At 43.4% G+C, this 13,452-nt stretch overlaps 1 protein-coding gene across 4 annotated transcripts in view; it reads left to right on the top strand.

Annotated features, from left to right (window-relative positions):
* The window catches only part of TRIO (trio Rho guanine nucleotide exchange factor), a 370,973-nt gene that overhangs the window by 266,069 nt on the left and 91,452 nt on the right, over positions 1 to 13,452 (top strand). For 3 of the 4 annotated variants that reach the window (XM_082837244.1, XM_082837243.1, XM_082837246.1), the window contains exons 24-31: positions 83 to 149; positions 757 to 866; positions 1,801 to 1,870; positions 2,474 to 2,563; positions 4,061 to 4,153; positions 6,212 to 6,323; positions 7,672 to 7,862; positions 9,778 to 9,879. In XM_082837244.1, coding sequence (XP_082693370.1) covers positions 83 to 149; positions 757 to 866; positions 1,801 to 1,870; positions 2,474 to 2,563; positions 4,061 to 4,153; positions 6,212 to 6,323; positions 7,672 to 7,862; positions 9,778 to 9,879 — 835 coding nt within the window. The remainder of the gene's footprint in view (positions 1 to 82; positions 150 to 756; positions 867 to 1,800; positions 1,871 to 2,473; positions 2,564 to 4,060; positions 4,154 to 6,211; positions 6,324 to 7,671; positions 7,863 to 9,777; positions 9,880 to 13,452) is intronic. The other variant, XM_082837245.1, reaches the window with a different exon arrangement.

Below are 13,452 nucleotides of genomic sequence, written 5' to 3'. Positions count from 1 at the left end.
AGACCCTAAAAGTAAATAGTTAAAATAAGCATGTATCCTGACCGTGAACTAAACTAGTTACTGTCTTTTCCTCTGCTTTAAGGTTCATAATGGCTGAGCTAATTCAAACTGAAAAGGCTTATGTAAGAGACCTCCGGGAGTGTATGGATGTAAGTAAGTTTTTCTGCTTATTTATTTAGATGGAGTATAGTGTCGCTGTTTATTCTTACCTGTTGGCAGTTCTTAAAATAATCACGTTTTGTTGTCATTTTGGAGATTTGAAGTGCGCACGAGCAGCCTTCTGTGCACGTTGCTGCACTTCTGTGAAGTTCTAGGCGTGTTGTTGCTCATTACAGAGATGATGCAGCACTAATCCTCTCATTCCATTTACCACATGATGGCCTGGCTGACATTCTCTCTGTGTAGAATTTTACAGCAGCTTCAGAGAACTGTGCCTACCGTGATGATTGCCAGCTGATGCTCAGTAGTTTAACGAATCTTTGCCGTACCTTGTGGAGTAGGTTTATCCCAAAATTTGAAGCTGGGAATGCATTTAGAGCTGAAAAGTATGGAAACTATTCTCAAGTATTAATAACAACTGAGATTTTTAAAAAATAGTTCCTCATGGTTTTTTTTTTTGCAAAAGGTTGTATTGTTAAGATATATTTTCAATTATACATTAACCCTGGGTACGTATTCACAGAGGTCAGGAGTACCTGTTTCTGGAAGATGAGGTGTGGGTTTTCGTCTAACCCTCTCTGTTTCCCTCCCGGCCAGACCTACCTGTGGGAAATGACCAGTGGTGTGGAGGAGATCCCGCCCGGCATTGTGAACAAAGAGCTCGTTATCTTCGGGAACATGCAGGAAATCTATGAGTTTCACAATAAGTGAGTGGCTTTATCTTTGGGGACCTCATTAGCCACTCTGGAAATCTGTGCTGAAGTTTCATGACAAGTGAAAGTTTCCAATAAATAAGCATAGATTCCAGTGATTTTGTTGAAATTTGCAGGAAGCCTGCCAGACTTGCTTTCACAAGGACAGACATTCTAGAGACTATTTTAGCAGAGACTCAGCTTTGTATTTACTTTTTATAGAAATGAGATTAGGAAAACTGAAAGCTGGTTTTGTAGGAACCCTAACTTCTCTCAAGCCTTTGTCATCAGCTGCTGCATCAGTTACTTCTTAGGGTTAAAAGAAAGAATTGCCCTCTGTGGGGCTGCTGGCTGGTGTTTGGTCTTTTCTAATAAGAAGGAGGAAGGAACTGAGGACTGAACAGATGTGTAGTGTGACCAAAATAAAGTGCCCTTTCCACAGGCCGTAGGAGGAACATGGTTTTATTTTCAAGATCAAAAAAAAAGGCAGCAGAAGCTCCTCTAGGTGGAGTCTGTGCAGCCCAAATAGCCTGTGGAAAGATGATGCTGGGCCAGAGCTGGCGGTGTCTTCCTCGCTTCCCTGCCCCCCACCCCAGCAAAGATGCTAGAATCTAAATGGGTTCTCTAGGTTGAGTGTTTACCTCCCTAACTTATGTCCTTAGCTACTAAACATACCACTTTCCCAGAAGTAAGCTACTGTTGAAAGTGTTCAAAGGCTAAACTGGTTAACTCTTTGAAAGTCACAATAATTTACCCTAGTTCAGAGCACTTGCTCTACATTTTGTTAAATTAAAATCTAGAAGTTACAGTTTTCACTGCATTTAATTAAAATGATGAAGTTCAGACATTGTCTGAACTCACGGTTTGCTTGGTCTAATTCCCGGCATATCTCACTAGTAAAATGTTTTAAAACACCGTAATCATTTAGTATCGTTTTCTGTCTCTGCAGCATATTCCTCAAAGAGCTGGAAAAATATGAACAGTTGCCAGAGGACGTTGGACATTGCTTTGTAACCTGGGTAATGAAACCTCAGCCACTTGTTCTGTCACAGTTGCTTTGAGGGAAGTTGGAAGGAATACTGTTCATTTCTCAAGCGTCGCCATTTTCTCCTGGTGTCTACAGAGAGAGAAATAGACTTTACCTCAAAGAATTACATTCTCCAGCTAGTTATTAATGTGGAATAAACTTTTTATTGATAGTAGTGATGGTTTGAGATAGAATGTTGAGTTAGTGTGCCAGGCCTCTTCATGGCCCTGGGGATTCACGGGTAATTGTGAGTGCCCAGCCCTGCCTGGGAGGATTGTCCGGTCGGGAGGGAGGGAAGGAGGCAAGTGACCTGGTGATCAGGCCCTGCTCTCTAAGTGTGACACTCACGTTTGCATATAGCGTCATGGGAAGAGGGGCCGGCATCCAGCCCCGACTCTCCAGGCCAGGGGAGGACGTGTGTCCTATTAGCAGGATGTGTTTCTTATTTTAATAGTTTCTTTATAAAGCAGCGTTTCTTAAATTGGAGGCTTGAATTTCATTTATACACACAGCTTCTTTTCTACATAAAAGTTTATCATAATTTGATTTTTTGTCATTTGAAAGAGATAGTCTAATTTTCTTTTTGTTTATATAGGCAGACAAGTTTCAGATGTATGTCACATATTGCAAAAATAAGCCTGATTCTACTCAGCTGATATTAGAGCATGCAGGATCCTACTTTGATGTAAGTAAGAGATTACTAAAGAAGCTGTGATATTTTCTGAGTTGCATTTCGTGTACATAAAATGCAGCATGACTCATAACTTTCACCTAATGGATGGCATGATACCATTTTTATCTATCACATTTATAATGGGATTTTCTTATATTCTGTTTTTAAAAGATGCTTCTCAAATACTTCAAGCTGTATATCTGTAAAAAATTCAGATTTTAATATATACATGTGTGTATATGTCATTACTTACAATTTATATATAGTCATTAATTTTTTACATGTAATATCATGTAAAAAGTATGAGTATTAAGCTTCTTTTCCCCTCTATAGAAAAATAACTTTGGATCTTCTTTGATCATTTATTTTTCCCATTTCAATTTCATGATGTTATTCACTTCCAGAAGTGGCCTATCAGTACAGTTTTACAGATAGCTCTCTAACAGCTCAGACCGTCGGGAGGTTCATTAATTATATTCTCATTGGTGTAAACATAGTTCGTCTTTTGTGGGACCATGTTGCGGGGAGGTTATTTAGTACGAACGGTGGTGGAGCCTCATGATATAATATATAGAGTGATTTGGGGGGTTTCCAGAACAGAGTCAAACGTGTGCCAAATAAATTTTGACTAAAAGATAAGGTACTTTCGAATTTTACGTATGATTTGGTGCACGAGGCCACGAGGGTATTAGACTTGTTTCCGTCTTTTTGTTTGTACACGGCTGAGTGTGATCATCTGCTCTTCTCCAAAAGTCTGGGAAGTTAGGATACATTTTAGCTCCTGTCTTTTGAGGTGGAGCCCTGCCTGTAGATGCCCCTATTTTAGTTGCCATTCTCATGACCAGTAGTTACACGTCACTGCCTGGGTGAATATGAAGCCCTGCTCCCAGCCCAGTGAGGCCTTCTCTTTCCAATATTTCACACGACCCTGGGTCTTTGCCATTATGTGGAGCCCAACACTGTGGCTCTATGCAGTTAGGATTATTGAAGGCCTTATTGAGCGTATGGCACACGTGCTGTTTGGAATCAAAAGTCATTAAAAAAAACCCGTGCCCTAAGGAGGATGCCAAGAGCTAAGAGCAAATGTGAAAATGAGAGCAAGCAGGAGAGAGGACTTCCTTATAGCGAGGGCGAAGGAAGCCTCCAGTAGGGAGGGTTGCGATGTGGTCTGTGGCGAGGGTGCGCACGTGGCCGAAGCTTCAGGAGCTGCAGTGGGAGAGTCTGACTGCCGGGCAGGCGCAGTGATGACGGCACCAGGAGTGGTTGGCTTCCCTGCTTGACCTCTGCACGTGGAGGCCTGTAATACAGGGGAAACACTGTGTCTTTAGTATTCAAAGTGATGACCGAGATTTGTTATTTTTATGTTGAGCTTATTAAAAGAAGCAATAGTGATTTCTACGTTAGAAAAAGTGGTTTGTGTGTATTCATCGTGGGAGTAAATGAATGTAAATTTTTAGTTCCTGTTATCTGACTTACACAGTGGTGTGTGTATGCTTTTTTTTAATTCAGGAGATACAACAGCGGCACGGATTAGCCAATTCCATCTCTTCCTACCTTATTAAACCTGTTCAGCGAATAACGAAGTATCAGCTCCTTTTAAAAGTATGTATGAAGCCTCTTCAGCCTGAAAAATTTTATGCACTGTGCATTGTCATTTTGACATTGTTTTATGTATATAAAGTACCCTGAGTTTTTGAAATAACACCTAGCAAATTAATGTTATTTTATAACTCATTGCCATTTATTGCCCCGACCGATTTGTCGGTGCATCTGGTAAATAATAGTATATTCCTTGATTATGCACCTGAACTTTGTTGACTGACCCTAGCCCCTGACATAAAATGAGAAAGGAAGGAAAAATTGTCAATCCTGGACGATTTAGTACCATTGTTCCCAGTATGACTTGTATCAGACTGACCTCTGCTGTTTCTTGGTTATGAATGATTATAGTTAAAATCACACTTGTAAAAATCAAATAATGATTAGTTCTGACGATAGAATGGTGAAGGAAACTTAGAATTTGTGATAAGAGTTGTTACAGAATTCATTATATATAACTGACGCACATTTTCTTGACTACAAGAAAAATAATTTACAAACTCTATCTCATGCTGTTTACCCCACCGTTTCCTTGGCTGGTGAATGTTATTAAACATTAGAACGTACCCACATCCGTTCATCCCAGTAAGAACATTGCATGAACCCAACTAAGTCCCCAGTTTGGTCCTAACACAGCAATAGGAGATGATCATGTAATTTTTCTAGATATAAAAGAAATACAGAAGATGAAGTTATGAATGCCTGAAACCCTTACTTTTACCCTTTTTGTTAACACAAAAAAATCTAGAAACAGTAAAAAGTGGCTACATTCTTTGGTGAAGGTATACCATTATGGCATTCTTACATTGGAAAAGCTCTCCTGCACTTCCCTATCAGAACCCCATTAAGTGATTTTATGACCACCACGGCAGAAATAAGTGGTTGCTATAAACATGAAATGAAAGTCAGGAGGCTAAGTTGTTTATATTCACGTTTGCCCTTTGCTCTCTAATTCTGCAAAGGCAATTTACCTCTTAGTGTCCTCAGGATTGATGGATTTTGTTTTTAGCACGTGGTTCTAGTAAAGATCTCTTCCTCGGTGACCTCACATGTAGTCATTCACTATTAAACCTCTGCTTTAATTTATAAACCTGACTTTATTCTGCCCAGGGGTTCTTCAAGAGAGCAGTCATGAGCTATGCTGAGCTCCCCAGCAAGGAGGGTTTTCTGACAGTGATGTTAGTCTCAGCGCATTGCAGTTTTAAAGCACTTTTTGCCAAGCTGCTCAGAATAATAGGTGCACACCATCTGGCCATGAGAAGAGGGGCCTGTCAGGCAGCTGCATTGCCCGAAACCATCCAGGGTATGACTGCAGGGCCACGTCCCTCTTGTTGAGCCCCAGGACACAGAAAGCTGTTGTTACTGTCACTGCCTGATAAAAATCATAGATGCGCTGGTGAGAAAATACCTCGGAGCACACCAGAATGTGAATCTGTTGTCTTGCTGTCACTCCTCTAATGACAGGCGTTCCCCTACGCAGATCTTATGCCCGGGGAGGCGTGCTGCAATCATTAGAGCTTTCTGAATGTCCCAGCACGGAGAAGAAGCGTTTCGCTGTAGGTAACTGTGCAGCGATGCTGTTCCCGCTGTGAGACAGGGCAGCTCCAGGGCAGAGGGGACGTCGTGTTCATGGCACCAGAGGGCTCAGAATCATGCTGGGATCCTGTGCAAGCAGAGCAGTACTAACTGGACTCTGGCTTGACCTTCGGATGTAACCACTAGCTGACTGTGCTTTGCTACACTGCTTAAATATTTCATTTGTCACTTTTGAGGCTCGGTAGTTGACGTGGACACTAACTTTGTTTTAATCTCTGACTGCATCTGGTTTCCTCTGAACTGAAGAAACGTCCTGATTTGAGCAGGACACACCCTTGCATCCATTGGATTAAGAAGCAGTTCAGGTTTATCATTCGCTCTCTATGTGAATCTCTGCCCAATTGACCACAGTTTGTTTTTATCTTGCAAGTCGTGGATTTTCACAAACTCTTTCATTTGTGCAAAGCCCTCCGTAGCAGAGCACTTTGCTCTCCTGGGCTCGTTCACGGTGTCGGTTTCCCACAGGAGCTGCTCACGTGCTGCGAGGAGGGGAAGGGGGAGATTAAGGACGGCCTGGAGGTGATGCTCAGTGTGCCAAAACGGGCCAACGACGCCATGCACCTGAGCATGCTGGAAGGTACGTCCTCCCGCCTCCTGCTGACGCCACCTGTCCACCCCCCCACCCCACCCCCTGCGTCCTTGTGCCTCTGTGTTTAGTTAGGAGTCATCAGTGCAGGTGCAGGTGCCTTCTTTTTGCAATAATTGGTCTCGTTGCTTCCCTTAAGGAGTACATGACATGCTTCGACCTCATCACAAGCCTGTCCTTGTCCCCTCACTGGAGAGCTGCCGCTCCACACTCTGAACCCTGGGAGCGCCTTGTGTCACTTGCCTTCAGCTACCTGGTCTCTGTGTTAGAAGGACAGGTGGAAGGATAGGTAGAGCCATCCCCCAAGATTGTAAAATCCCTAACAGCGCTCGAATCTTCCCCTTCTCTGGCATCACTTGCCAGAGCCTTGGACCGAGCAGGTTCCACATCCCTGCCCGTGCAGCCAAACAGCGCGCGGAACGTGGCGAAAAGAGAATCAGACAAATACGCCTAAAAATGGTCATCGCCGGTATAATTTCCGTGAATGCTTCTGTTTAAGAAAGCTGTTTCTGTGTTTCAGCTCAACTCTCATTATCAGGTTACACAGAGTTATTTTAAGAAGTCATCCTGCCCCAAACGCGTTGGCCAGCCTGTGTGGTCACCATTGGTCCCATTGAACAGTTTCCCAGTTAGGGCAGAGGTGCTGCTGTTTGTTAGTTACAGAGGCCCCCCCACCTCAGAGGCCAAGCCAGAGCACCTTTTCCCCCTCTGATGTAGAATCCCGAGCCGGTGGGCAGCCCTCAGGGCGTCACCGGGCACTCAGGCTCTGTCCAGCTGGTCTCTCTCCACTCCTTGGATGTTTTGCTGGTTGGCCAGCTGCAGGGTGTGTCAAGGCCACGTTAGCCTTCCATCTAGCAGGAGGTGGGGAGAGAGCGGGGAGGGGACAGCTCGAAGGGCAGAAACCAGAAGCGGCGGCCGAGTCTCCCTGCGTGGCCCCGGCGCAGGTGAGCGTGCTTGTGGCCGCTCCCGGCCGCACGGGGGCTGGGAAGGGTAGTGCTGGCTTGAGCGGCCGCAGTGGGGCTTCTGCTCGTAGAGGAGGGTGCCCCTGGAGGCTGGCACGTAACTAGAAGCCCCTGCCCGGGTGTCGGCCACTTCAGGAAGAGACAGCCGCAGCGAACGGCAGCCAGTGACCAGAGCGCGACCGACTGGCTTGAAGAGCTTCGTGTCCAGAGGAGAGAAAACCCCCCAGGGAAGGGTAGCCAGAGGCCCAGATGGGAAACTTTAATCAGAGACTGAGTGGATGGGCGTTTTGCAAATGTTTAAGTAGCCATGATGCTACTACTGCATCATTTTTCATTTTCTTTCAAATTGACCGTGCCTCCTTTTTTTCGTGTTCTAGGGTTTGATGAAAACATTGAGTCTCAGGGAGAACTCATCCTGCAGGAATCCTTCCAAGTGTGGGACCCCAAAACCTTAATTCGAAAGGGTCGAGAACGGCACCTCTTCCTTTTTGAAATGTCCTTAGTGTTTAGTAAAGAAGTGAAAGATTCCAGTGGCAGAAGCAAGTACCTTTATAAAAGCAAATTGTTTGTAAGTATAGGCCTTCAGAATTGTAAGTTTAAAGGTGACACAGTTGCAGCTTCTTGTGGTCAGAGAAAAATGACTGTTTGTGGCCTTCAGTTTAACCTCCTAACTCCTAAAGTGTGACTCTGAAGCAGCTTCTTCAGTGAAATTCTGACAGCCTTGAGTCCACTGGAGGGCGCTTGTGAGTTTGAGTGTCCCTAGACTTAGGAAACTTGCTTTTTCTAAATTCCGTAGAATCCAACTGCAGCATAAGAAGACACTTCGTAAGTGAACTTAAATTATTTATCTCCTGTGTGCCTTAACTAGCTTTATAAATAAATCAATCATGTTAGACTATAATTAAGTTCTCATCTCATTATAATTAATATTTCATTCACCGACATTGGAATTTATTGAAGCAGCCTACTGGGTGGCTAACTGTGGGCTCTTAATGATGAAGTTTGATTTTTTCATTAAAAATACATTTTTGAAAAACAGCAGAATACCATTATTAGAGAAAATGTATGTTATAAGCAGAAATCGTTTTAAAGATACACAGCCCCACCTGCCTAGAGACAGCCTCCCTTGAGCGCTTGGTAGATAGAGTGATGCATCTGAATTCTTCTTTAACTTGTCGGCATACTTCCGGGCAAGAGAAACACACCTGGTGCTCTTTTCCATGGGTGGCAGCCCCACACGAGTATCTATAAACCACAGGTTGACGCTCCAAAAAGTCTCGGGCGGGTGTCATCCTCGCCTTCCCTGCGTGGGCGATATCTCAGAGGGCTTTCAACACAAAATTGCTGGGCAGGGGGAGGAAAAAATCACAATCAGAGAATAGAAAATGTGGTAGAATTTGGTTTCTTCACAAGATATGGCAGATCACTTATAAATATTGGTAGATGTTTGGACTTTGGACAATTTATACATTATACGTTTTTATGATATCCACGTATTAATCAAATTCCCGAAGTAATAGAATACTACCAAGTGTAGAAATCATCTTAATAATAATCTGGAGTTTGCAAGTTCAGGCTAACGATAGGCATACCATTTTCTTTGGCTTGTTTCCTGTTTGAGATTGTCTTTTGGATCACAGCCCACCTTACATCATTTTAGATCATATTGTAACTGGAAAGAAAACATGAAGCATTGCTGCCTAATAATTTCACTAGCTGGCCTTAATCAGTCCCTAGGGACCAAGCTAGTCTGTTTTAGAAGCTGATACATCTTCACTTAATTTATCTTTTAAAAGTTAAGGTTCCCTCAGAGGCCACAATTATGAATCACTTCCTTTGCTGGAAAGGAGAGAATGCATTGGGGTGAACCCGATTGCGGGGGAGGATGAAGACGTTGACCTTCATCTACACTCTTCCGTGTTCTGCATCTCCTGCAAATGCATGTATTATAGAGAGAAAGTTTGTCTCTTAGCCCTTAACATCATTGGCGAAATAGTAAACATTAATGCTATTGATAAACACAGTGGAAACGAACTGCGTTTTAAAATATCATTTAGCTTCTCCTGTGAAGCTAGTTCGTTAATGGAGGTGCATGGTAGCAGCTCTTTTGCAACTAGGACAGACTCATTTTATTGTTTATAAGGTTGAAAATAGTCAGCTCTTGATTTTCCAGATAATAGGAAATAGAACTTTCCAGATATTTCGTTTTCTTCTTCTGGATTTGCTTGTTGACCTGCATCAGGATTTCCAGTGGAGGTGCTCAGAGGAAGCGAAAGAGATGAAGCCAATCATGTGTAGCCTAAGAACAAAATTTCCCCATTTTAACTAAAGTGAGGTCTAAGGAGTATGTATCAGTGTAAACAAAACCGTGTCATTACAACCTAGCATGAGCACGAGTCACCAAAAACGGCTTCCTTTGTCTCTGTTCTATATCCTGCCAGAATTTTACTGTTGCCTAATTATGTAATTGTCTTTTTATCCAGACCTCAGAGTTGGGTGTCACAGAACACGTTGAAGGAGATCCTTGCAAATTTGCACTGTGGGTGGGGAGGACGCCGACTTCAGATAATAAAATTGTCCTTAAGGTACGTCCATCCGAGGCTTGGGAATGTGCTTTGCGACAAGATGACCATGTCTGTGAGTGCTTTTTCCTGTTGTTGAGCCATATTGGTTTTCATGTCCTTTTATCGTTCCCTTTGTGTTCTGTAGAGATTGGGGATTACCACAAAAAGAACAGTAGAATAAATTCAGTTTGGTATTCTAGTGGTGAAATCACTCGAGCTAAATTTTTGCTTGCCTACAAAAGGTCACTTGGAAAAAGGTCTTTCTAAACTTCTCCATTCTTCCAGTCTTGCAAAGAATTGGGTGATTCCATAAGAGATGCAAGAAGTTGAGGTACAGGAGGAGGGAGATATGGACCAGTAGCTCCCATTGTGCACTTGACCTCTGGTTTCCAGAGGAGAATAGGCACCTGATGAATCTGTGAGGGCCTTTGATAGTTTCAAGGCTGAACGTGCCAGGAGTCTTCATGGGGTCCTAAGAGTCTTTGGCTTTCCAGTTTGGAGGCAGAGAAAAAAAGTGCCGGGGGTGGGGGTGGGTCATGATCAGGTAAAGGGTTTGGTAATGTTATCATTTAAAGTGTTCAAAAACACTAAGGGTACTTTGGAGTGTGTAGTCTTTGAGGGAGGAATATATCTTTGGATATTTAATTTGAACGCTGTTTTGAGTACACTAACCTCTCCTAGGAAAGTTGGAGGGCTCTAAGGGTGTCTTGTGGACTTCCCTCCTCCTGTGTTTGAGAAAATGCAGATGGAACTGTCTTTCTGAGCTATCTGGAAAGACCATAAGCGACTTCAGATGTAGCTGAAGATTTGTAGAATATTGGGAGACGAGCCAAAGGCTTAATGGGCCTCTGGTGTGTGGACTTGCATGTCAGCAATTTTGTCCCTTACATTCTTTTTGAATCTCTCTACGGTATTTCCAGCAACTGTGAGTTATTTAACAGTACAGCGCTCTTGTAGAGGCTGTACTTTAGTGACCGCTGACTGTGGAAGCCATTGTGTTCCTAAGGTCTTTATTCACATGGAAATGATGGATTGTTTTGCAATGAATATATGACTACCAACCCAGTGTATTCTCATTAGTACTGGCGTAAAGCCCTATAAAATATAAATTGCACTGATAGCTCGATATTAGATAGCTGAACTTTTCTAAGGGATAAAGTTTTAAAGTATACTCAGGACCTTAAAACTTCCAACTTATGAGTATTTATCCAGATTAGCTGCAGTGACACATGCCAAAGGGTACATCTGAGAAATAGTGCCAGATATTCTAGCCAGATATGGACTACTTTCATTTAGGACATAATAAAATACTCATGATGCAATTGAAGAATCAGATTTCCTTGCAGGCTTTACCAAATGAAAGTTTTCTAGGGAATTGAGGGTAATATTTTTCTGACTTCTAATGAGAGGCTAAAGGAAGTGCTGTCCTTATTAATTTCAGAGACTGCTTAGTGGTGGTGGTGGTGGTGTTGATGGCGTAGATGGTGGTGGAGGTGGAGGTGGTGGATATTTTAGCGGTGGTGATGGTGGTTATGGTATAGGTGGTGGTGAGGGTGTCGATGGTGGTAGAGATGGTGAGGGTGTCGGTGGTAGAGATGGTGAGGGTGTCGATGGTGGTAGAGATGGTGAGGGTGTCGATGCTGGTAGAGATGGTGAGGGTGGAGGTGGAGTTGGTGGATATTTTAGCAGCGGTGATGGTGGTTATGGTATAGGTGGTGGTGAGGGTGTTGATGGTGGTAGAGATGGTGAGGGTGTCAATGGTGGTAGAGATGGTGAGGGTGGAGGTGGAGGTGGAGTTGGTGGATATTTTAGCAGTGGTGATGGTGGTTATGGTATAGGTGGTGGTGAGGGTGTTGATGGTGGTAGAGATGGCAGTGGTGTAGATGGTGTAGACAGTGGTGGTCGTGGCAGTGGTGACAGTAACGGTGGTAATGACGGTGATGGTGATGGCCTAGTACTTGTAGAACAAAATTGTGACCTGTTTTTACTTTTACGGTCTGGAAAGGAGAATTTTATTTCTAAATCCTTTCTTGAACAGATTGAGACTACTGAGAGTATGAAACAAATTATTCCCTTCTCTTAGCCAAGTGGGGCCTTTGCTTAGTACTCTAGCTGGGTTACCTTTCTTTTACTGTCTGAAAAATTGGTGCCCCTTTTTCTTGTTTAATTTCTTTAAGGTTAGGAGAATTGCTCTCCATAAAGGTAATGGTCAGTTTGCTCTACTTAAATTATGAGAATTTTCTTTATTTCTGAACATGGTACATACAGATCTCCAAACTTTGCCAAATGGCCTTTCTCAGATACTTCGCTTTGTTTAACGTCCCAAATATTTGTCTCAGGCATTTAAATGCCAGTAGTTCTGTGTTGTTCACAGTTGTCCATCCTGAGATGCTGATTTCATGCACAGATTCCCCTGTTCCCTAGTCACGCTGCCTCCTGCCCCAGGAGAAATTGGTTTAACTGCTCTCCTGGCATCAGATCTGGGGAGAGGGACAGGAGGCTCCTTTTCTCCTTCACTTATTTCTCTGTTACTGCCTCTCATTAACTTTGAAGACACACCCTCCAGTGAAAACATTTTATTTAGAAAGAGAGTTCTCAATTTTAATTTCCTTCCCCAGCATGGGCTTTGACCTTGTATTTTCAAAAACAACGTCCACCACGAGAAAATGCTGGGTTCCCCTCCCTGCGTGATCTCATCCATAATCCCACTGACGATTGTTTTAATCATTCACAGGGAATTATGCTTATATCATAGGAGGTTGATGTTTTCCATAAGGAAATTAAAAGCTGTTACTGAGGCCCAGAACATGTAAAAAGGAAAAAAAAAAAAAAAAAAAAAACACCTCCTTTGAGGCACAGTGAAAGAAAAAAATCTGGAAAAAGTGATGCCATATGTATTCATTCCACCGATGCTTGTTGAATATCTACGATGTGTCATTTCCAGAGACCCTTTCTCCAGTGTTGCAGTGGAGTTGAGGGAAATCCACCATATGTAACTGGCAGTAGGCTACCCTGGTTTATCCCAGTGGTCTAACCAGAGGTGGATACAGGCAGAGATTGGGGGGATGGGCTGGGGTGTCCACCCCCCAGGAATTCCGGCTTCTTCACCTGCTGGCAGTGTGGCCTTAGGCACATTTCCAGTGTGTCCACACTGCAGGTCCTCATTTATAACAGGAGGATTAAGGAGGCCCCAACTCCATAGAGTGCACGTGGGGATATGGGGAGCGGACACAGCTGGGGAAACGGTGCAGCTGCACCAGTCGATCGTGAGTCCAAGGGGGCGAGGTGGCAAGCTCTGGGGCACTGGCCACTTGTCTGCCTAAAGGGCCTCAAGACACTTGGGTTTGGGGGTGGTTGTGTTTTCATATTTACCCAGGGCTGCTTAACAGGTCTTAGGGCTGGAGAATGATTGATTACTAGAATATTCAGAGATCTGGAATAACATGAACGCTGTAGAATAAAAACGGTCTTGATGACAGAATATTCAAAGTTAGGGTCATTTATTTGGTGGGAAATTAAACACAGGAGATGGTTGCTTTTCTGCTGAAAAGTTATTTTTTAAATGGGCAATTCCAGGAATGCAGGGACCTGAGT

This window comes from Leucopleurus acutus, assembly GCF_964270905.1.
Source record: "Leucopleurus acutus genome assembly, chromosome: 3".
Classification (NCBI taxonomy): domain Eukaryota; kingdom Metazoa; phylum Chordata; class Mammalia; order Artiodactyla; family Delphinidae; genus Leucopleurus; species Leucopleurus acutus.
Note: the sequence above shows the minus strand (reverse complement) of the source record. Positions and strands in the feature narration are given on the sequence as shown.